Genomic DNA, 22,446 nt, shown 5'->3' with positions numbered 1-22,446 from the left:
AACCTTTGAAGTAATTTTATTTTTACTTCGGAAATGAATAGAGTCGCTGATAACAGTAAACTTTCTTTACTATTGTTTACTAAATTGCTTATCTTCATTAAAACAAACAGCTTGTCTGTGTATTTTTTTTTCTTCTTCTTTCTCCCGTAGAGATCACATCCACCTCAGACAGATAAGGAGGAAAATGATTAACTCTTTTCTTACCTAGAGAATATTTACCTTGATGATTCAGCCCTATGAGAAGATTAGACTCTCTAGGGACAGACTGTAAAGAATTTAGTCATTAAGAACATTATTAGGTTCCCTTTTTTATGAGAAATCTCACCTTTTTGCCTATAAAAGAATCTCCTCCCAATTAAAATGCAAATGAGCAGAGAACACTCATATTTTACCTAAGATGAGTCACGTTTAGAGGCTGGAGAAGGAGTGCCTTTTCAGGTTCCCCCATCTTTGCTTCTATAGCACCTAGAAACATGCTTTTGTCGCCCTATTAAAGATAGGCTACAGATGACAGTGAAAGAAATATGCACAAACCACAAGTCTGATGTGATCTGAAATATGAGATTCTTATCTTTAATAGGACATTATGCATGTTTCTTGGTACTAGCAAACCGAAAATAGAGGCGTCTGAAGTGACTCTCCCCCTGCAGCCTCTTAAAGTCACGCATCTCAGGAAAATATGACTTTTCTCTGCTTATTTTCACATGACTTTAAGAATAGGAGCTGAGCTGCAGTCAGGGGCGTATTTACTGTGGTAGCAGCCATAGCAGCTGCAATGGGGCCCGCAGTGTCAGGAGGCCCCAGCATCCAGGATATTGGGTGGGTATATGCTGTACGTCTGTATATGATAATGTATATATGTGTGCATTGTATATTGCTATATGTATATGGTGTGATTGTAACTTGCATGTATGAGTATACATGCAAATATGTATATTTTTTAAGAGGTAAGGGGGGCACCATTCAGAAATCTGTTACGTCACTGTACCAGCTCTCTTCAGACCCATCTAATTCTCTGTTATAGGAGGGATAAAAATATTATATTTTGTAGAGTTAATGTAGTTTGTTCAGAACTATTACCATAACTATATCATTATAATGTGTTATAATTCTTTGTGTTTTCTTGCAGAAAGAAACAAGAGCTATGAAATGTCCTCCTTTGTGGAAACCAAGGGCCTTGAGCAGCTAACAAAATCCCCTGTAGAGTTTGTAGAGTATCCTTGTCCCATATGGTCACATATCATCTGCCTTTATATGCTTTTCTAGGACCGCAGCTCCATTCATTGCCAAGTCATGGACATGTGGAATAATAGCAATGTATAGCATGTGGTAAAGCTAGGTGTGGCATGAACATTTCCATTGCTCTCCTCAATGATGGAAGAAGAATGATATCAATGTTTACTTCATTAAAGGGGTAGATAAATGTATCACCAATATCGGGGATGATTGTCTGACCTCAAGTTGTTCTGAGTTGCCTATATACAGCCAGGCATGTGTGGGACAGTATATACAGGCGGTCTTCTCTTCCTGCTGTGACCTCTGTTAAAACTCTCTGAATGCTTTACTTTAGTTCCAGAATGCAATGATCAGCTTTGTTGATTATCCTTGTTCCCATGACAGAAAAAAACTTTGAAAATTGAATTGTCACAAATTTTTGTCTGGAGTTCCAATTATAAAATTGCATACAAATTCAACTTAAGAACAAACCTATCTTTTACATTACCCGGGGACTGCCTGTATATGTGTTTTGTCCAAATGATACATTTGAGTGAGTTTACTTGTACTTGATAAAACCATCGGGTCTGAAGAAAGATTTGCCAAATCTGCTAAGGTGCATGGGCCACTTAAAGGGGTTGTACTAAATGTGATTGTTATCCCCTATCCACAGTATGGGGGATAACAATCTGATTAGTGCAAGCGCCACCAATGACAAGAACAATAGTCCAAATCTCCCTAAGTGATGGAGCAGCGGGGCAAGCATGGGTCCAATCAGCACTATGGGAGTTTTGGAAAAATTTAAGATCCTTAATGTAAGACTTTCAGATATAATAAAATGCAGCTTAGTAGAATATATCCAAAAGGAACCCGAGTAGATTCCTCCAACTACATGCCTCAAGTCTTTTGGAACGCTGGATGTCAGATGGTCGCACTGAACTTCCAAACCATAGGTGAGAGGATCGCCCGATGCAGTATGGTGGCTATAATAGTCTATGATGGGGCTGCTCTTGGTCTTAGTGTATTAGTAACCTATAGTTGTAGGGTACATTTTGTGTCTATTCCATACTGAGACTAGGAGAGGAATCATTCATTGTAGTTATAGGGTGCATTTATAGAATGTACTATAATACTATATGCATACATGTAATATGTTAATATATACTATAATAAGAAGTCATTGTTGCCCATTGCAGCTCTGATTGGCTGCAATAGGCAACAAAGACATCTTATTATAGTACAGCTTTTATTTCATAAACAGGTCTGAAAAAAAGGAAACTGAGCTCTAATTGTAAAAACTACAAACTACAAATTATAAAAACTGAACTGATAAAAATGAGGACCTCTGTTTCCACTTTATGGAAGACTCTGTTACTATTTACAATGAGTTGTGTATTACTAAATATTGGGGTTCAAAGGGTTCCATTGTGTTATCTGTCTGTCAAATCTAATTTGACAGAACCAGAAAATTGTCTAGAGGGGAATCCATTGGGTGCCACTTATATGGGTCATACAGATCCTTAAGGGCATCAAGGTTTGCACTTTAGCTGGGAACCCAAATATAAGTGTGAACAGGACCTTACAGAAGTTGGGATATAGACAAAAATAAACTAAAAGTCCACACAGCCAGATAAAAAGTTGATGGAACTAGGGGTTAGGGGCCAATGGGTATTCCTTTTTTTACATCAATTTTGGCACTTAACCCAGAAAACGTCTATTTTATTTCAACATGAGTTCTTACTAGTATAATCTGCAGCTGCACACTGGACATGAGCCCCCAGTACAGTAGACAAAATACTTCAAATGTGTGATTTTATTTACAGATTTTCCCATGCAACTTAATATGGGAATGTATGAATACAACGGCAAATGTGGATACAGACTAAAACCGGAGTTCATGAGACGACCAGATAAACATTTCGATCCATTCACTGAGACGACAGTAGATGGGATAGTTGCAAACACGTTGTCTGTGAAGGTAACTATCTAACATCTGACTCATATCTATCTATCTCTCTATCCATATTTCCAATATCTATCTATCCAATATCTATCTTTCTTGCTTTATATATGAACCATTGTTTTTTATTAAGGGGGTTGTCTTAAATCTATCTATCTCATATCTATCTATACAATATCTATCAATATAATATCTACTCTATCTATCTATCTATCTATCTATCTATCTATCTATCTATCTATCTATCTATCTGTCTATCAATCTTGCTATCTCAATTTTTAAATGGAGCCATGCTACATTATTAAGGGGATTTGCTTACATTATTTTGTTTTCTGATATCCCTTTCTCCTCTAGATTATTTCAGGGCAGTTCCTATCAGATAAGAAGGTTGGCACTTACGTAGAAGTGGACATGTTCGGGTTACCAGTTGACACCAGAAGAAAAGCCTTTAAGACTAAGACATCACAAGGCAATGCAGTGAACCCAGTATGGGAAGAGGAGCCCATTGTCTTTAAGAAGGTTTATAATTCGATTTTTGTAACCCGTCATAATTAACAATAGATTTTTCCCAAGATGTGAAGTTGTGGCATATTCCCCCCGGGAGCTTCATGTACATGACACTTATAATGTACATCCCAACATGTTGTATGGAGCTGTTATAGCGAGCAATAGATGTAGAGTCTATGGGACTTGCATACTGGGAATGTACACCAGCATATCCAAATAGGGCCTCGGGGTGCAACATGCAACACCTCTTGTCCCCTTTATTACTGTACATAATATGAAAGACTGGCATTAAGATCTTCCATTCTTACTTCTTTTAATCTTGATGAAGAATAATATGATTGACCCATTTATAATATACTGTTCTGTGTAGAATGTAGTGTAGTATAATATACTGTACTGTATAGAATGTAGTGTAGTATTATATACTGTACTGTATAGAATGTAGTGTAGTATAGTATACTGTACTGTATAGAATGTAGTGTAGTATAATATACTGTACTGTATAGAATGTAGTGTAGTATAATATACTGTACTGTATAGAATGTAGTGTAATATACTGTTCTGTATAGAATGTAGTGTAGTATAATATACTGTTCTGTATAGAATGTAGTGTAGTATAATATACTGTTCTGTATAGAATGTAGTATAGTATAATATACTGTTCTGTATAGAATGTAGTGTAGTATAATATACTGTACTGTATAGAATGTAGTGTAATATACTGTACTGTATAGAATGTAGTGTAGTATAGTATACTGTTCTGTATAGAATGTAGTGTAATATACTGTTCTGTATAGAATGTAGTGTAGTATAATATACTGTACTGTATAGAATGTAGTGTAGTATAGTATACTGTTCTGTATAGAATGTAGTGTAATATACTGTACTGTATAGAATGTAGTGTAGTATAATATACTGTACTGTATAGAATGTAGTGTAGTATAGTATACTGTTCTGTATAGAATGTAGTGTAATATACTGTACTGTATAGAATGTAGTGTAGTATAATATACTGTACTGTATAGAATGTAGTGTAATATACTGTTCTGTATAGAATGTAGTGTAGTATAATATACTGTTCTGTATAGAATGTAGTGTAGTATAATATACTGTACTGTATAGAATGTAGTGTAATATACTGTACTGTATAGAATGTAGTGTAGTATAGTATACTGTTCTGTATAGAATGTAGTGTAGTATAATATACTGTACTGTATAGAATGTAGTGTAATATACTGTACTGTATAGAATGTAGTGTAGTATAGTATACTGTACTGTATAGAATGTAGTGTAGTATAATATACTGTACTTTATAGAATGTAGTGTAATGTAATATACTGTACTGTATAAAACAGTGATGGCGAACCTTTTGGAGACTGAGTGCCAAAATTACAATGAAAACCCACGTATTTATCACAAAGAGCCAACACAGCAATCTAAACAGTAACTCTAAGGCTGCATGCACACTGCCGTGAGCCCGCCGCACCGTAGCACGGCGGGCACATGGCAGCGCGGGGATAGGAGGAGGAGGTGAGCGCAGCTCACCCCCGCCCTCTCCATAGCGATATATGGCCGCGGCGCTGTAATATGGGAAAAGATAGGACATGTCTTTTCCCGGGCTATGAAGCGGTACGGTGCCGCACGTGTGCTGCACCGTACCGCTCCCGTAGGGCGCCGCGAGCCCATAGAAGTGTATGGCCTTATATACGTCCCCCATACTGTAGTGTGAATGCAGCCTAAATTTAAGTCATGTCTGGAGAACTCTGTGCTGGGGCAATGTGGCCTGGGTGCCAGAGGTTCGCCACCACTGGTATAGAATGTAGTGTAATATAATGTATAGAATGTAGTGTAATATAATATACTGTAATGTATAGAATGTAGTGTAATATAATATCATGTACACTGTAAATCATGATACAAATGTTTGTGGATTTGTCACGTTTCTGACAGGTAGTGCTTCCCTCCTTGGCATGCTTGAGAATATCAGCATATGAAGAAGGAGGAAAATTTATTGGTCATCGGATATTACCTGTCTCTGCCATCCGTCCAGGTAAGGACATATATAATAATAGACTCAAACTAATAATGGAGCAAAAACAAAAAATTCACGAGGTCTAAATACAATAAAATAAAGTATCCACTCATATTGAAAGCCATGTCTGAGCATGGGGGCATGAGGTTTAGATACTGTCCAGATTCATCCTAACAGGGGTCATTATAATTCTACAATTTTGAGTTATATTCTCAGTTAATGATTTAATACAGTTAAAGTTTGTATGAAATTCAGTAGAAGGGTCTCCGAAACTTACATTTTGCTTTATGCGTTTTTAAGCAGCTATGTCACCATATTTTACTCCCCTGAACTACCAGCAACCCCCGGGGAGGGTATACAATATCCTTTCTAGAGTTTCCTCTTATATGTGAAATCTAGTCCCTCTACCTACAAACAAATTTCATCTAAAGCCATAAATTGGCTGAGAAGTATCACTATTTCCTGAGATGAGTCACATTTAGAGTATAGATGCCCCTATCTTGGGCTTTATATTACATAGAACCTTTCAATCATATTACAGATACAATCTCACCTTTCAAATCACATCAAACTTGTGGTTCTATGAGCTTCAGACCCAGAGATAGTTACTGCAGATAAAGATCAATTACTTTAACTTCCAGTATCTCTGGATCCTTAGCTCACCAGTCAGATGTAAGAATATGAGATTATTATGTGTAATATGATACGAAAAGCATGGTCGTAGGTTCAATAGAGCCTAAGATAGTGACATCTGAAGTGACGCTTCTTTTTCAGTCTCTAAAATTGATCCAGGTAAAAAGTGACTCTTCTCAGATCATTTTAATATGACTTTGGAGACAATTTCTTTATAAGTAAAGGGTCAAGATTTAATACAAAAAGGGAATTCTGAAAAAAGGACATTTCATACCCTAACTGAGGAAACTAGTAGTTAAATGGGGTAAAATCTGGAGTCCCCTTGAGTCTTATCCCATAGGTAATATTGTGAATAGTACAATGAAAAATTGACAATTAGTCATAAATCAAAAAACAGGTTGGCACCCAAAATTTTATACAACTCTATTTAGCCCTAATTTGTATATACAGACGGTCTCCTACTTAAGAAACACCCAACTCAACGACACCTTGATATAGACGGACCTCTCTATCCACTGTTATCTCTGGTGACGCTAGTCCCAGACTGCAATAATCAGCTGTAAGGTGTCTTGAATTAAGTTTTATTGATAATCCTTGGTCCCATTAGAGCAAAAAAATTTGTAACTCCAATTGTCACTGGGACAAAAAAAAATTTTGTCTGGATCTACAATTATAAAATGTACCGTTTATATAGAAACCTATGGAACCTATCCTGTATGTAACCGGGGGACTTGCACCAGCAGAGACAGGAGTATACCTTTAAGATCACACAGAATGTTGTGCTCCAGATTTATTTTGATGGATGTGTCCGATATTCTATTATGTAGATCAGGAAGCAGAAAGCTCTCAGCTGCTGTTTTTCATATAGAAAGAAAAATCTCTTACCAGCGCTGTGCCCTTTCCTCACATTTGATGAGACATCTATCATTCTGCTTCTCAGGTTTTCACTACATCTGCCTGAGGAATGAGAAGAACGTGCCGCTCACCCTACCGGCCATCTTCGTCTACATAGAGGTGAAGGATTACGTCCCTGACACATTCGCAGGTATGCATGCACTGTAAATACCAAATATTACACAGAATTCTGCACCATGCAAGTTACAGACCCCCTTACAGTCAGATGAGCACCGTTGGGGGTCCTTCAAGTGATGGATCTGGCCCTGGTGAATTTTCATGAATTCACAGCGTTTGTGAAATTATGTCCATTTAACCCAGTATTTAAAGGGATTTTTTTTCATAATTATGACTTATGGATAGTTCTGTGAGATCCCTTGTGGCTGCCTCTAGGATCAACACTAAGAACTGAGTCAATAGAACAACTTCTTTCTCTGTGAAGTGGCCAAGACGTGTTACTGTGACCATTTACTTGATTTGCTTCCGATTCAGAACTTTTCACTGATCTGATATTGATGACCTATCCCTTGGAAAGGTCATCAATATGTAAAAGTTAGCAAGACACGCTTGCCTTAAAGTGCCACTGTGCCGGTATATCAAGACCCTGATACAGTGATGTTGAACCTTCTAGAACCTGAGTGCCAAAACTACAACTAAAACCCAGTTATTTATCATAAATTGCCAACTTGCCAATTTAAGCAGTAACTTACTGGTCCCTGCAAGTCACAACTTTCAGTCATATCAGTGTCCCAAGGACACCAATACAGTAGAGAAAAGGCAAAGAAACTTGGATTATCATTGTAGCTTCCCTCCATTATCCCCTGAACTAGAAGAATCACAGGGCCTGAAGCAGGAGCTCCAAAGATAACCCAGGTCTGTCCCCACCTTCTTCTGAAATCCCAGGAAGCTCAGGATGTGTCACTTAAAATTGCGCTGAGTGCAGCACTTCCTGGGCGGCCAGGGGCAGCAGTAAGAGGCCTTGAGTCTTGAGTGGCAATCTGTTGGATGATGGTCACGAACGGCTCAGATTGCACCCATGCAATAGGTTTGCCAGCACTGCTCTAATAGGTAACCCATACTATGGGTTCAGATCCTATGCTACCCTGTTAAAGTTTGGCATTCGCTTCTGTTCGCTATGGGTCATATAACCCCCGGGCAGCAAAACTCGGGACTTCTTGTGGTGTCACATGTCCTGCTTGCTCCGATGGATGGGAAGCGCTATGCTGTCATTACTGTCTTCCAATGACATCTGCACATCCCTCCAACCACTGATATGTGCATGATACAATCACTATAACCACAAGGTGGCAGCAGGAGTTCGCCTTCTAGAACCATGTTGGGGTTTTTACTATATGAACAATTGTAACAGCCACCAAACTCACTCCAGTTTATTTATTATGTCATTTGATGAATGATCCCTAAATTGTTTCTTCATGTGCCTTTTATTACTTATTTTCTATCCAGATGTGATTGAAGCTTTGTCCAATCCAATTAAATATGTCAATTTGATGGAACAAAGATCAAGACAGCTGGCGGCCCTCACACTGGAAGATGAAGAAGAAGTAAAGAAGGAGGTAGAGTCATAGCAATAACGTGTCAGTCATCTTCTAATGTTAGGAGAAGTGATAGTACATTTACTGAACATACTGTACACAAGCTTGTATCATATACAGATGGATGTGAGTACTGTACCATGGTCATGTAGTGTACTATACCCATGTACTGTACTGTGCCCATCTACTATATGTCATCTACTGTACCATGCTCATTTACTATAATATGCCCAGATATTGTGCAAACTGTACATGTGCTGCTTGTATCATATACAGATGACAGTACTGTACCATGGTCATGCATTGTACTATAACCATGTACTGTACTGTGCCCATCTCTTATATGTCATCTACTGTACTGTTCCTATCTACTATATTTCATCTACTGTACCATGCCCATCTAATATAATATGCCTAGATACTGTACAGTGCCCATCTACTGTACTGTACCCCTCTACTACAATATTTCCATCTACTGTAGTGTGCCCATCTACATATATATGCACAGATACTGTACTCTACCCATCTATATATATGCACAGATACTGTACTGTACCCATCTACTTTATATATGCCCAGATACTGTACTCTACCCATCTACTATAATATGCCAGGATACTGTACCATGCCCATCTAATATAATATGCCTAGATACTGTACAGTGCCCATCTACTGTACTGTACCCCTCTACTCCAATATTTCCATCTACTGTAGTGTGCCCATCTACTATATATATACCCAGATACTGTACTCTACCCATCTACTATAATATGCCAGGACACTGTACTGTGCCCATCTAATATAATATGCCTAGATACTGTACAGTGCCCATCTGTACCCCTCTATTCCAATATTTCCATCTACTGTAGTGTGCCCATCTACATATATATTGTGAGAAAGTGAGAGGTGTCATTTGGGAAAACCGCTATCTGTCTTACAGGCAGATGAAATGCAGGTGGTAAAAGCCCTGGGTTTGTCTGCAGTAACCCAAGGGTTAATGCAGACATGATAAGCAGGAATAGTCTGTTTTGTCTGTGTTGGCCTAGCTAACACAGACACATTTGTAATGTCCGTACTGGGCCTGCTTATTATGGAGTAGAGGTAGGCTGGTAGTGGGACTCCTACTCCACCCGGGCTTCGGTCCTGGGCTTTTGTATAGCCCACAGGTGCGGGTCACAGGCCTCGTTAGAGCCTGATATAATCTGCAGGCCAGAAGCAGTAGGAGAGGCCCTACCTGGAGAGCTGAAAGCGAGATTGCATTCTTACAGCAAAGGTAACTGAGGGCCTCCTGTCTTGCTGCTGGCCAAGAGCGGGTGCCAGGCAGCCTAGTACCCGGATAGCTAGGGTCCGTCAAATGTGTTAGACAGCGCCTAGTCGTTACTTTTGTAACGTTTTTGCATGTGCCTAAGCCAAGGCTGAATTTGTGTTCTGTTTTGCAAGTGTGAATAAAACACTTAAGTTGGACTTTAAACTGGCGTGTGTCCCTGCTTCCTGCACTGCTACCAGTCAACTACCAGAGCAATTCCACACAATATGCCCAGATACTGTACTCTACCCATCTACTATAATATGCCAGGATACTGTACTGTGTCCATCTAATATAATATGCCCAGTTACTGTACTCTACCCATCTACTATAATATGCCCAGTATACTCAGTATACAGCATGGCACAGGGGCCACATATCAGCAGTATAATGTATATGATACACTAGCCTAGCAAGCCAGCCACCAGCAATGTATCCACTAGCCCTGGACTCTGCTCCAGTGTATTACACAGGGATATAAATAATGTATAGTGAGCGCTCAGCCACCTGCTCTGAGAAGAGATTTCATAGCGGTCGGGTGCTCCTCCTCGACTTCTTTTAATTGTACGGATAAAAATACACTAAAGTTTCCTGTAAATTATAAATGGCTTGTTGCGGTTTGACCTACATTTGTTGGAATGATAACATCCACACACTGGGAAAGTTCTATTCCAAGACATGTCGAGCTTCCGCCCTTCCACAAGGAACATTAGTGTGAATGAGGGCATAAGACTAAACCTGACTTACACCGGTCTCCTAAGACCACCCTATCTAGGACATGAGTCACGGGAGATGCTATTCTAGGAGAACATTATTCATCTCTGACCTTTCTCTGGTAAAAAAGTCAGAACCTGTTGGTGTAAATATAGAGCATGATGAACACTTAGGGGGTCATTTATCTCCCTTTCTTTCTCTCTTTTCTGAGACTTTTTTGGCGCATTGCCATTTTTCCGACTTTTTGAAATGTGCGCTGAAGTCGGCCGGACGTTTGTTTATCGTCAGTAAGACACATTTATCTTCTGTTCCAGATGTGCTAAATGTCGCAAATGACATTTATCTTTTCAAATTGTCTAACATTTTTTGAGCAAAAAAAAAACTCCAGACTAACCCGTACTTAAAGGGGACCTACCACCACGATTCTACCTATAAAGGTAGAACGGGTGGTAGGTGGATGGATGGGACGTAAGGATAGCCCTTTTTGGGCTAATCCTTACGTCCCGGCTATCCTTTTGTAAACTTTAATCAGTTGATATGTTAATTTAATTAAGCGGCTACTGGGGCGTGGAGTAGCCGGACATGAGGCTACTAGTCGCGGCTACTCCACGCCCCAGTAGCCTTGTTCCTCCGCCTACCGGGTAATCTTCGGCGCGCAGCTCCTCGTAGCTGCGCGCCCTCGTGCACCTACGGGTGCGCGGCCGTAGCTCCGAGGCCGGCGCTACTGCGCATGCGCAGACGCCGGGTGCTCGGACGAGGGCGCGCAGCTACGAGGTGCTGCGCGCCGAAGATTACATGGTAGGCGGAGGAACAAGGCTACTGGGGCGTGGAGTAGCCGCGACTAGTAGCCTCATGTCCGGCTACTCCACACCCCAGTAGCCGCTTAATTAAATTAACATATCAACTGATTAAAGTTTACAAAAGGATAGCCGGGACGTAAGGATTAGCCCAAAAAGGGCTATCCTTACGTCCCATTCATCCACCTACCACCCGTTCTACCTTTAGAGGTAGAATCGTGGTGGTAGGTCCCCTTTAAGGAAAATTTTGAAAATGGAAAGAAGTGACTCGAGACATTTGCGCAGCGTTTTTGAGACAAGTGTTGCAAAAAGAGATCAAATAAAACCATTTAACACAAGGAAAACGTGAGATTGATATATATCCAAAATAGGAGACGGGGAAAAAAAGCAAAAAAAAGGCAAAAACAAGCCAAAAGAAAAGATAAATGACCCCCTACATATCTCCACGTATCTCCATGGGATTACATTGGTGGTATGTGATAAAGTTTAATTCATTTTTTATTGATCACCTATCCTTACAAAAGATACTCAATATTAGATCAGGGTATAGTCCACAACCACAAACCTGTTCATAGGCCAGAGATCTCAAATTCATACCGTACTTGGCCGCAGCTTGATCCTTTGTCATTGAGTAGGACTCAGTTGCAATATCGAGCACAGCCACTGCATAATGTATGGCGCTGTGATGGTACGATGCATTTCTGTTCCAAAGACAGCAGTTTCTTCCAATAACTAATAGGCAGAGGTAAGAATCTGTTCAGGAGTACACAGGAATCCACTGGACCCAAACACCAGGATTCTGATAACTTGATATCTATCCTTTCCATGAATGACTAGTGTTTTATGGTAGATTAGAACAATGGGCTGTTCCTCTTCAAGTTGTTGTACCCCATGCACAGATTAGGGGACATTAGATGATTACCAAAATGGGATCCAGTTCCTTCTAATTGTTACTGCTCCATCCAATGTCCAACCACCATATTCAATATCAGTGCTGGTGCTGGAGATAGCCCCGTAGTCTACACTTGCATACTCTTTGAATAGAATGAGATGACACATGCAGCTAGACCTGACACCCAGTGTCAGACTAGGTTTCCTTAGGCCCACCAGAGAAAATCAATCTAGGGGCCCACTCTTGATTATTCCACAGGAAATATACTCTAGCAGCCTCCAAATTGTGTTGTTTTCTGATGGACCTCTGGGGATCAGTATTGGGTTGAGTCAGGGCCCACCGGAGGACCCTCTGGTACTATGGTGGGCCAGTCCGACACTGCTGACACTCCATTAATTAGTGGGATTGGGACCCCCTTGTCATGATAAGTGGGGACCCTGTGGTCATACCTCCATATCAATTTAACATTGGACAACCCTTGCAGGATAGCAGATAAGTGTCTCTTCACTGCAGTGTGTTTGCTAGGACCCCATAGTCAGCACAAGAACTGAGGTCACTGATTATACAATCGGCATCTAAGAGGTCCTGGGACCATCAAGTAATCACAAGATACGATATCACTCAAAATGCAGCTTCTAATGGGTGCTGGGACTCCCTAGTTATCACAATTAGTATAAGGGGTTAGATATTAAAGTTTACAGTGGTGATGCAGTTTAAGCTAATAAATATTATTGTTTTTATGATGAACAGTTATAAATAAATAGAATGTCCCTTTTGTATCAATTCCTCATCTTTAACAGCAATATTTTTTAGTTTAGATGTAAAGATGCATAAAAACCACTAGATGGCGCCAAAGTTTATTTCATTGTTGGAATGAAAAAAATTACATAATGCTCCCGGCTCCAGTAATAATACAGGCAGTCCCCGGGTTACATACAAGATAGGGTCTGTAGGTTTGTTCTTAAGTTGAGTTTGTATGTAAGTCAGAACTGTATATTTTATCATTGTGATCCTAGCCAGAACTTTTTTGGTCTCTGTGACAATTGGATTTTAAAAATGTTGGGTTGTCATAAGAACCAGGATTAACACTAAAGCTTCATTGCAGACACCTGTGATAACTGTTACAGCTGCTTATTGTAGCCTAGGACTAAAGTACAAGAAATGACCAATATCCAGAGGTCCGTTGTAACTAGGGGTCGTATGTAAGTCGAGTGTTCTTATGTAGGGGACCGCCTGTATATATAACACAGATGTCTCCATGTTGTACATTTACTTCATTATATAAGTTATGGTATATAGAGTTTCTTTAATTAAAAACACAAACTTTATTTTTGCATATTTTCTATGGAATTATTTGCCAGTAAGCCCCAATTGTCTTCTAAATGTGGCTTTTCAGTGTCTGTCAGATCCTAATTCCTCCTAAACGTATTACAGTTCTGTGTTGGGGCTGCTGCAGTTTCAGGACCTTCGGAGGACCTTCAAAAGTTCTGAAATAGCTCTTGTGTACATGTGTATTGAGAGCAGATGTATGAGGATTTCATGGGTAAAGGTCCTTCTCAATATAAAATTTGGTGGGTGTTTTGGGGCTCCATATGCCCCGGGCTACCATCTATATTATAATCCACTACTATGATGAAATAAATACCTGGAGATAGTATACAGCCAGCGGTACTTACTAACAGGACATATTGGTATCTTCTGCAGGCGGAAGCTGGTGATGCTCCTTCAGAAAACAATAGCGAACCAAGGCCGACACCAGCAGAAAATGGCTTGAATCATGCTTCTACCCTCACACCGAAGCCGGCGTCCCAGGCCGTGCACAGCCAGCCCCCTCCAGGTAGGAAATATCTGTATGATCGGACCCTGTGCTTTCCAATATTTCAAAATTTCAAAAAAGAAAATGTCAAATTATGATTTTATTTATTTTTTTTATTATTTTTTTTCTCCTGTTGCACCCAATTTTCTGAAGTTTGCTGGAATTAGGGATTTCTCTATGAAATAAGTGATATATATAGAACACCCTTATCTAATTAAATTATAGACATTGGGAGCAATTGTGTCAATTGTGAGATAATGAGACGGAAGAAGAAAGATTGACCCTAATAATGTTGTTTTTTAATTGTAGGTTCTGTAAAAGCTCCTGCTAAGACTGCCCCTGCTGAGGACCTCATATTGAGTGTTTTAACAGGTAAAAGATTTAAAAAATGTGCGCGCGATCACGTTGTGCGTCTGAATAGGAAGTGGTCGCGCGCATGGTGCGGTGAAGCTACTTGTATATAAAGATTACTAAAGCATTTAAACACTTTACATCTGTTTAAAAACATAACGAAAATAAGCGCCGGCACCAGCACCAGCACCAGCTCACCCTGAGCTGGTGCACGGCATTTGCAGCTTATAACCTCCTTTGGAAGTGGTAGGTTTCCTTTAAGTGTCCTCTCCATTCAACATCTGGGGCTCTGAGAAGGGGATGCATGCTGCCCATGGGACTACCCCTATAACCTTCATTAACCACATGATGATTCAAAATGATATTCATATGATTCCTCTATTTTACAAGGATCTATGCCTTTTCCCATAAAAATTTTATTTAAGCATCTCTTTTAATCAAAAAGAAGTGTTCCTCTGGTACTCCTCCTGAGAACATATGACACATATGGGTGTGTCTTGTGAGTAGGACATTGTGACATTATTGGCACTGATGGGGCAGTGTCAAATGGTGGTTAAAGACATAAAGTCACATTCACCTTGAGCAGGGCCTGAAGGGAGGAGCAGGACTCTAGGTTCTAGCAAGGTTCTAGGAATACAATGAAGTTGGGACACATTTACTTACGCAGCCGCTGGTGTTCACCGAAAGTGCATTGTCCGAGGATAATGCACTTTGCCGCGATTCACTAAGATCGTGCGCATATCTTCACTGCATATCTTGCATATCCCCGCTCAGGTCCGACGGAGTTCACCATCTTCTTCCTGGTGTATGCAAGTGCTTGGGCTTGCGACACAATTTGAAAGTTAAATCCCGCGCTCAGTCCGAATCAGTCGGATCGTCCGATGGCACATACATCCCCCATTTGTGTTGCTTGGCAGCCAGCACACTGCGACTCACGATTGCATGCGACACAATCCCAGTGCAGGTCCCTGTAAAATACCTATCGAAGCTGTGCAATCCCCGAAAACGGCAAACAGTCCGACAAACGTGACCCTTAGTAAATGAGCCCCAATGAGTCCTGCTCCTCCGGACAGGCCCCTGCACCATGTAATATTCAATAAATTAGCTTTGACTTGAAAGTTCTTTCAAATCAAAGAGATTTACTAGTCCCAGGACACTTGCAGTAATGAAAAGGAACCTGACATATCTGATACACCAAAAAGTAATGGGTGAGGGGGTCTATCTTTTAAGCTATGCCAGAAACATGCCTTTAAAAACCATCCTATAGGGTCAAGGGGTTTTCTAATAGGAAGATGGTCATGTAGCAAATCAGAGAAGACTAGAATTCATCCCCTTTAGCTAAGTGTTCAGCACCATGGATAACACATCAAATAGCTGTGCATCACAGGGGATGTTTTCTGTTGTTGATACTTTCTGTCTGAACCACACAAATTATTGTGATTCTGATAGTGGTAATCAATTTTTTTGACATACTACATGACCACCTTTCAATTGGAAAAGCTTACCCTGGATCCAATATGGTGGCTTTCAAGATGTTGGCCATGTTCTGGACACAGCCTAAAAGATAAGCCCACTCGACCATTACTTGGGATATTTAGATATGTTATTGTCCCTTTCCCTTCTGAAAATTTGTTCCACCATGAAAACAAGGCTAACTATGCAACAAAATCATCAGTCTAAAAAGGAAAATAAATTACAGTATATACTCGAGTATAAGCCGACCCAAGTATAAGCCAAGGCCCCTAACTTTACCACAAAAACATGGTAAAACCTATATTTTTTTTCTCGAGTATAAGCCGAGTTTGGGGTTTCAGCACAATTTTTTTTTATGAAAACTAGGCTTATACTCGAGTATATATGTTAAGTTGTATTATATGTTACAATATCTTACAATATACATCTATATAGAGAAAACTATATCGTTCCCTGTACTTCTTAGGCTATATTCACACGGACGTGTGCCCACCATACCGTAGCATGGCAGGCACACGTCCGCGCCAGAAAGGGGAGGAGGGTGTGATCGCTGCTCGCCCCCGCCCCTCTCCATAGTGATGTATGGCGCACGTTGTCATATTCCGGGGAAAGATAGGACATGTGCCTCATGTGTGCAGCACCGAACCACTCCCATACGACGCAGTGAGGCCATTGCCGTCTATGGGGGACGTATATACGGTGTATATACATCAGCTATATATACGTCCCCCATACGGCCCTGTGAATGTAGCCTTGAGAAACCTCAGCTGGATGGGTCTTGGTTTCCCAGAACAGATTTTAGCCATAAAGTCATAAATGCCTTTAAAAGTCATAAGGTCTAAGGTCTATGAAGAAGGGGGGCAAAACAGCCATCCTAATGCAGCCAGTTGGGTTGAGAAATGTTCCTAAAGTTTTCATTGAAAAAAAACACCTTTTTTAATGTCTCTTTTTTTCTCGCAGAGGTAGAAGCTCAGACTATCGATGAACTGAAACAGCAGAAGTCCTTTGTTAAATTACAAAAGAAACATTACAAGGAGATGAAAGATCTTGTAAAAAAACACCATAAGAAAACCACTGACTTGATCAAGGAGCACACCACAAAATACAACGAAATTCAGAACGATTACTTGAGGAGGCGAGCGGTCCTGGAGAAGACTGCGAGAAAAGACAGCAAAAAGAAGTAAGGGAAAAAACTACAATCTGACTAGTAGTTTGAAGAGGGGAAAAATACTATAATCAGTATGAGCCAAAACTTCTATGATTGAGTACATAGATATGGAAAAGGATAGATAGATAGATAGATGATAGATATATAGATAGATAGATAGATAGATAGATAGATAGATAGATAGATGATAGATATATAGATAGATAGATAGATAGATAGATGATAGATATATAGATAGATAGATAGATAGATAGATAGATAGATAGATAGATGATAGATAGATAGATAGATAGATAGATAGATAGATAGATAGATAGATAGATAGATAGATAGATAGATGGTGTTCTTTATTCAGTGTGTACTGTATAGTAACATTTACTGGTTGGTTGCACTGTGTTTTATATAAATATTACATCTTTTTTATGTGTTAGATTATGACATCATTGTCAAGCAATGTTATGTAGACCAAGTTTTTGAACCTATTATTTGGTCACGGTATACATATTGTGCATGGCTATATGGTAGTACGGTATTGTGATAGTGACCTTGGCCTATGGCACTATATGGTATTTTGGTACAGTTTATGGCACATTGTATAACTTTATAGGTTATTTCCATATCTCCCCCTACCCCCAGAATGAATGTTTTAGCAGAATCTGTCAACAGTTTTGACCATACAAAGCTTTAGACGTTGTTTTTATTGACCCCGGAGATCTGTTTAGCCATACAGCAGTACTGTGAAAATAAAAAAATATTTTTTATTCCAGAATTGTATCTGGACTTTTTGGTGTGTTATATCTCCACCCGAACTGTTACCAATACGCCTACGCGTTCCAGGCCCAGCTGCAGTTCATAAATGTGAATGCAATTTTCACAGTACTGCTGCTACTCACAACTTCAAATAAAACACCATGCAGCTTTGTATGATTGTACACAGCTACGGGGTCATTATTACCTCATGATAGGTTCAATAGCCTATGGCATATTCATTTTAAAAAATGCCCTTGTTAACAATATGTATCAATCCAGTGTTTTTTAATTGACTATTTCACATTACCTGGTTCTTTGCCAGCAGCATGTGGTGAGTCCCGGGGGGGGGGGGGGGGAATTCAAACAGCACAGGTCATCTTCTCCTCAATCCCTCCTCCCCTTTCCGGGACTCACTACACACTGCTGGCAGGGAGCTGGCAATGTAAAATAATTCATTAAAATGCACTGGATTTATTCATATTCCTGACAAAGGCATTTTTGAAATGAACAGGCCATAGCCAAGGGAATCTGTCATCGGGTAACAATGATTGCCCCAATGACAATCTCTTTATGAGGGTCCCAGTCATATATGCAAGTTATTCCCTCTTGTGTGAACTTGAGGAGACCTGATATAACTGGAATATCCCTTTAAGTCTCCCTTGCTTTTATAGCTTTGTTTCTTGCTTCCTTGGCTGATCCTGTGCTTTAAATCCCTTGATAAAATGAGAAAAAAAAAGCTTAGTCTTGGAGCCGTTCTAGCCATTCCACCTTCCAACACTAAGCTTCAAGACATTGAATGTGCGGCAGCCACGGAGTAAACTTTAAAGGCGAGAAACTGTGTTGGCTCTGACATTAGAGAGGAAAAGCAATTTGTGGTTAGACAGATCTTTCTTTGGCGACTGCAGAGCAAGTACAGTAAAGGTTTATCAATGGGTATTAATAATGATTCCTCTAGCAGAAAATAACACGAGCCACAGTGCGACAATCAGCATTTTGCCGGATTTTGCGTTGAATGACGGCTTATGAAGGCGTCTGTCGGTGATATTGCCCGCGTTCTGAAAAGGAAGGACGAAAATAAACATTTTTTTTTGCTGACAGTGGAAATTGTGAAATTGGAGTCTTATGAGGCTTGTAATGAAAACATGGCAATTTTCTCTCTCACAGCTTCTAATACAGAGATCTCCGGAGAGGCGATGGTTGTCGCTGTTAGTAGGAAGTAATGAACTCGGTGCTGTGCACTGAGCCGGCATTCATGAAAGCTGTAAATGAAGTGCTCATACCCTAAAACACGGAATAGTTCCCCCCATTTATACACAAATGGGTCCTCTTACTGTTCCTCCTGGTGTGAGATGCCGAGATATGTGTGTCATGAGATCATTAGCTTCTCAAGACAATACTATTTGGAGATAATGGGGCTCATTTACTTACCCCGTCCCGTCGCGATCCTGTGGTGCGTTGTCAGACGAGGATTCGGGTCCTGCGTCCAATTTCCTGCAGGTCTCGCTCAAGTATCCAAAAGTACCAGGTAGGGGGCATTATTTTAGTTCCAACTTAATACTGAGCACTGATTGGACGGGGTAAGGGCAACCCAGTACCACATAGCAGAAAGGTGATTATGGTTCTCCGGATCTTTGCTAGGACCTAGATCTGCCAAAGTGGAAGACCAGTTTGATTATGGACTTGAATGCAGGTAAAGTCAATTATTAGTGGGATTCTTTATAAACATTTTTTTTATTTTGCTCTTAAAGGTGTGAATCTGGGAGTCCGGACCATAACTCCTCTACAGTAGAACAAGATTTAGCTGCATTAGACGCAGAGATGGCACAGAAATTGGTAGAACTGAAGGAACAGCAGCAACAACAGCTTCTCAATCTCCGACAGGAACAGTATTACAGCGAGAAATATCAGAAAAGAGAACATATCAAACAGGTCAGTAAGGATGAGACTTTATAATGCACAGAAATCTGCTCTACTTATGTGCGGGTAATAACATGTAACCTATTTTCTCATAATTATCGCTATGTCAGAAGGTAACATTGCTGGTTGGTCCCTTAAAGGGGTTTTCTCACGAAACAATTTAGGCCCTATTCAAAGGATAGGGCCTAACTTGGTGATCGGTGGCGGTCTCAGTGATGAGACCCCCACAGATCACGAGTATGGGGTTCGAAGCACCCTCGTTTGAACCCTCGTTGCTTCCCAAGATGAGAGGAGCAGTCGATTGCGCATGGCCAGGCCGCCTTGTCCATCTCTATGGAGCTGATGAAGATTGCAGACTACAGCACTCGGCAAATCTCCATCAGCTCCATAGAAATGAACGGGGCAGTCCGGCCCCATGTGTGACCGGCTGCTCCACTCATCTCTGTGGATAGGGCCTAATTTGTTTCATGGGAAAACCCATTTAAGTGATGTAGTAGCTGAGCAGTTTTTATAGTTCTGTTGCATGATGACCTTTGTAAGGAAACCTGATTTATACATCTCAGGTCGTCTATGATAAACATGGCTATGTTGACGTTTAGCAAAATTTGGAAAAAATGGCATCTGTATCTTCAAACTATGCTAGCAGGATCTTGAGGGGACTATGTCAACATATTTTACACCTAAACTACTAGTACCTTCAGGAAAGCAATGAAATATAGAACCCTTCTTTTATGTAAAAACTAACCTATTTAACTCTTTAAAAAAAATCTCCAAAATGATCTGAAAATAAGATGAAAAGAGTCTAGGCTAGAGGAAGAAACGGTGATGGATTAATGGCGTACATATTTTTTAAAATTTTGATTAAAGGTTTTTTTGAAATCCTGTAAAATTGAAAAAACTTTTATGGGAAAATTGACAAAAAGGTGATTTTTTTTCCACAAAGATACATTCAGTTACAGGAAACCTAACGTGAGGAATCTACCATCAGAAGTAGACCTAATGGTAGATTCCTCCTGCCGTCCTCTGCCCTAATCTGTAATTTAATAATCCTGGAACCTAACTGAACTTGTTAAAACTTTATTTCATTAATATGTAAATTACCTGCAGAGGCTACTGGGGCGTGTACTAGCCTGGGCGGGCACTGGGAGCTAAGGCTACTCCACACCCCAGTAGGCTATGCAGTTAATACATTAATGAAATGTAAAGGATATCTACCACCAGATTACTGGCTGTAGACTTTCCTAATTAGCTTGCTCGTTACTTCTAGAGGATGTGGGCAGTGTTTTTTATTAGTTATAATTCCAGAGAAAATAACTTTGTAAAGATATGTAAATGAGCCTGAGGTGCTCAGGGTGACGCTACATGAGTGCCTCATGGCTCCACCAGCAACCCCCTGCATACTCTTCACAGACTACCAGCAACATCAGACGGCTTTCTGCAAATCTAGCGCATTCGCTGACAGCGCAAAGAATGGTAATCAAGTGATTTGCGGACAGTGGGCTGAGGTCACCAGCTTTCTGTGAAGAGTGGACTGGGCGGGGGGGGGGCATGCATAATTAGTTGTCGGCGGAGCCATGAGCGCTCAGGTGATGTCAGCCTGACAGGCTCATTTACATATTTTTACAAAGTTATTTTCTTTGGAATTTGGAAGCCTTATAACTAATACCAATACCTGGTGGTAGATGTCCTTTAAGGAAAAACATAACAGAACTTCAAATTATGACCTGGAAATTCAGGTACCAATGACCCTTCCTTTTGAATGGAATAAAGCTAAAAATATAATCCTTTATGATTTAGTTCCGTGTAGTACAAAACCAAAAATACAGGCAGAAAAAGACATTAATGCAAACTGCATATAACATCCAATTCCTGTCTATATTTTTATTGTCTGTATATCTGGTTCTGCGGTCACAAGAACCACAAGCCTGAGCTGTTTTGAAAGATGAGATTCTTAGTTTAAACATAAACCCAACCCATAGTTCTAGGTGCTGTAGTGCCCAAAATAGTGGGCATCGAAAGGGATGCTCCCCCTTAATCCTTGGAGGTGATTTTTTTTTTTTTTATATTGATAAACAGGGGAGTTACCTGGTGCCACCACCAGGTTAATCTATACAGTTAATGCCGCAACAATCAATGCCAGCATCGGTCAAGGGCAGTGGCGTAACTAGAAGCTGATGGGCCCCAGTGCAAAGTCTGTGCCAGGCCCCCGACTATAATGTATGGTTTATAGTAATAATCTTCTCATATGGGAAAGTGACACCTTGTGGGGCCCCCTAAACCTCCTGGGCCCGGTTGCTATCGCACCCTCTGCACCCCCTCAAGTTACGCCCCTGGTCACGGGTGCCAATAGCGGAAGGTTTACCCAAACCTTGCCCCAAACTTCTAATGAAGCAAAATTCGGCGCAAATTTTGCGGTTTGGGTCTGCTTAACACTATTAATGACATATTCAAAGGACATGTCATGAATA

General features: G+C 40.3%; 1 protein-coding gene across 3 annotated transcripts in view; it reads left to right on the top strand.

Annotated features, from left to right (window-relative positions):
* PLCB1 (phospholipase C beta 1) overlaps positions 1-22,446 on the top strand; it is a 457,336-nt gene that overhangs the window by 378,601 nt on the left and 56,289 nt on the right. For all 3 annotated transcript variants that reach the window (XR_011854040.1, XM_072140489.1, XM_072140490.1), the window contains 11 exons: positions 1,130-1,214; positions 2,044-2,168; positions 3,039-3,193; positions 3,530-3,694; positions 5,633-5,732; positions 7,288-7,392; positions 8,706-8,815; positions 14,208-14,340; positions 14,629-14,691; positions 17,104-17,323; positions 19,810-19,990. Coding sequence is in view for 2 of the 3 variants with exons in the window: in XM_072140489.1 (XP_071996590.1) it covers positions 1,130-1,214; positions 2,044-2,168; positions 3,039-3,193; positions 3,530-3,694; positions 5,633-5,732; positions 7,288-7,392; positions 8,706-8,815; positions 14,208-14,340; positions 14,629-14,691; positions 17,104-17,323; positions 19,810-19,990 (1,442 nt within the window). In the remaining variant the exon portion in view is untranslated. The remainder of the gene's footprint in view (positions 1-1,129; positions 1,215-2,043; positions 2,169-3,038; positions 3,194-3,529; positions 3,695-5,632; positions 5,733-7,287; positions 7,393-8,705; positions 8,816-14,207; positions 14,341-14,628; positions 14,692-17,103; positions 17,324-19,809; positions 19,991-22,446) is intronic.

Source organism: Engystomops pustulosus, chromosome 3 (genome assembly GCF_040894005.1).
Source record: "Engystomops pustulosus chromosome 3, aEngPut4.maternal, whole genome shotgun sequence".
Classification (NCBI taxonomy): domain Eukaryota; kingdom Metazoa; phylum Chordata; class Amphibia; order Anura; family Leptodactylidae; genus Engystomops; species Engystomops pustulosus.
Note: the sequence above shows the minus strand (reverse complement) of the source record. Positions and strands in the feature narration are given on the sequence as shown.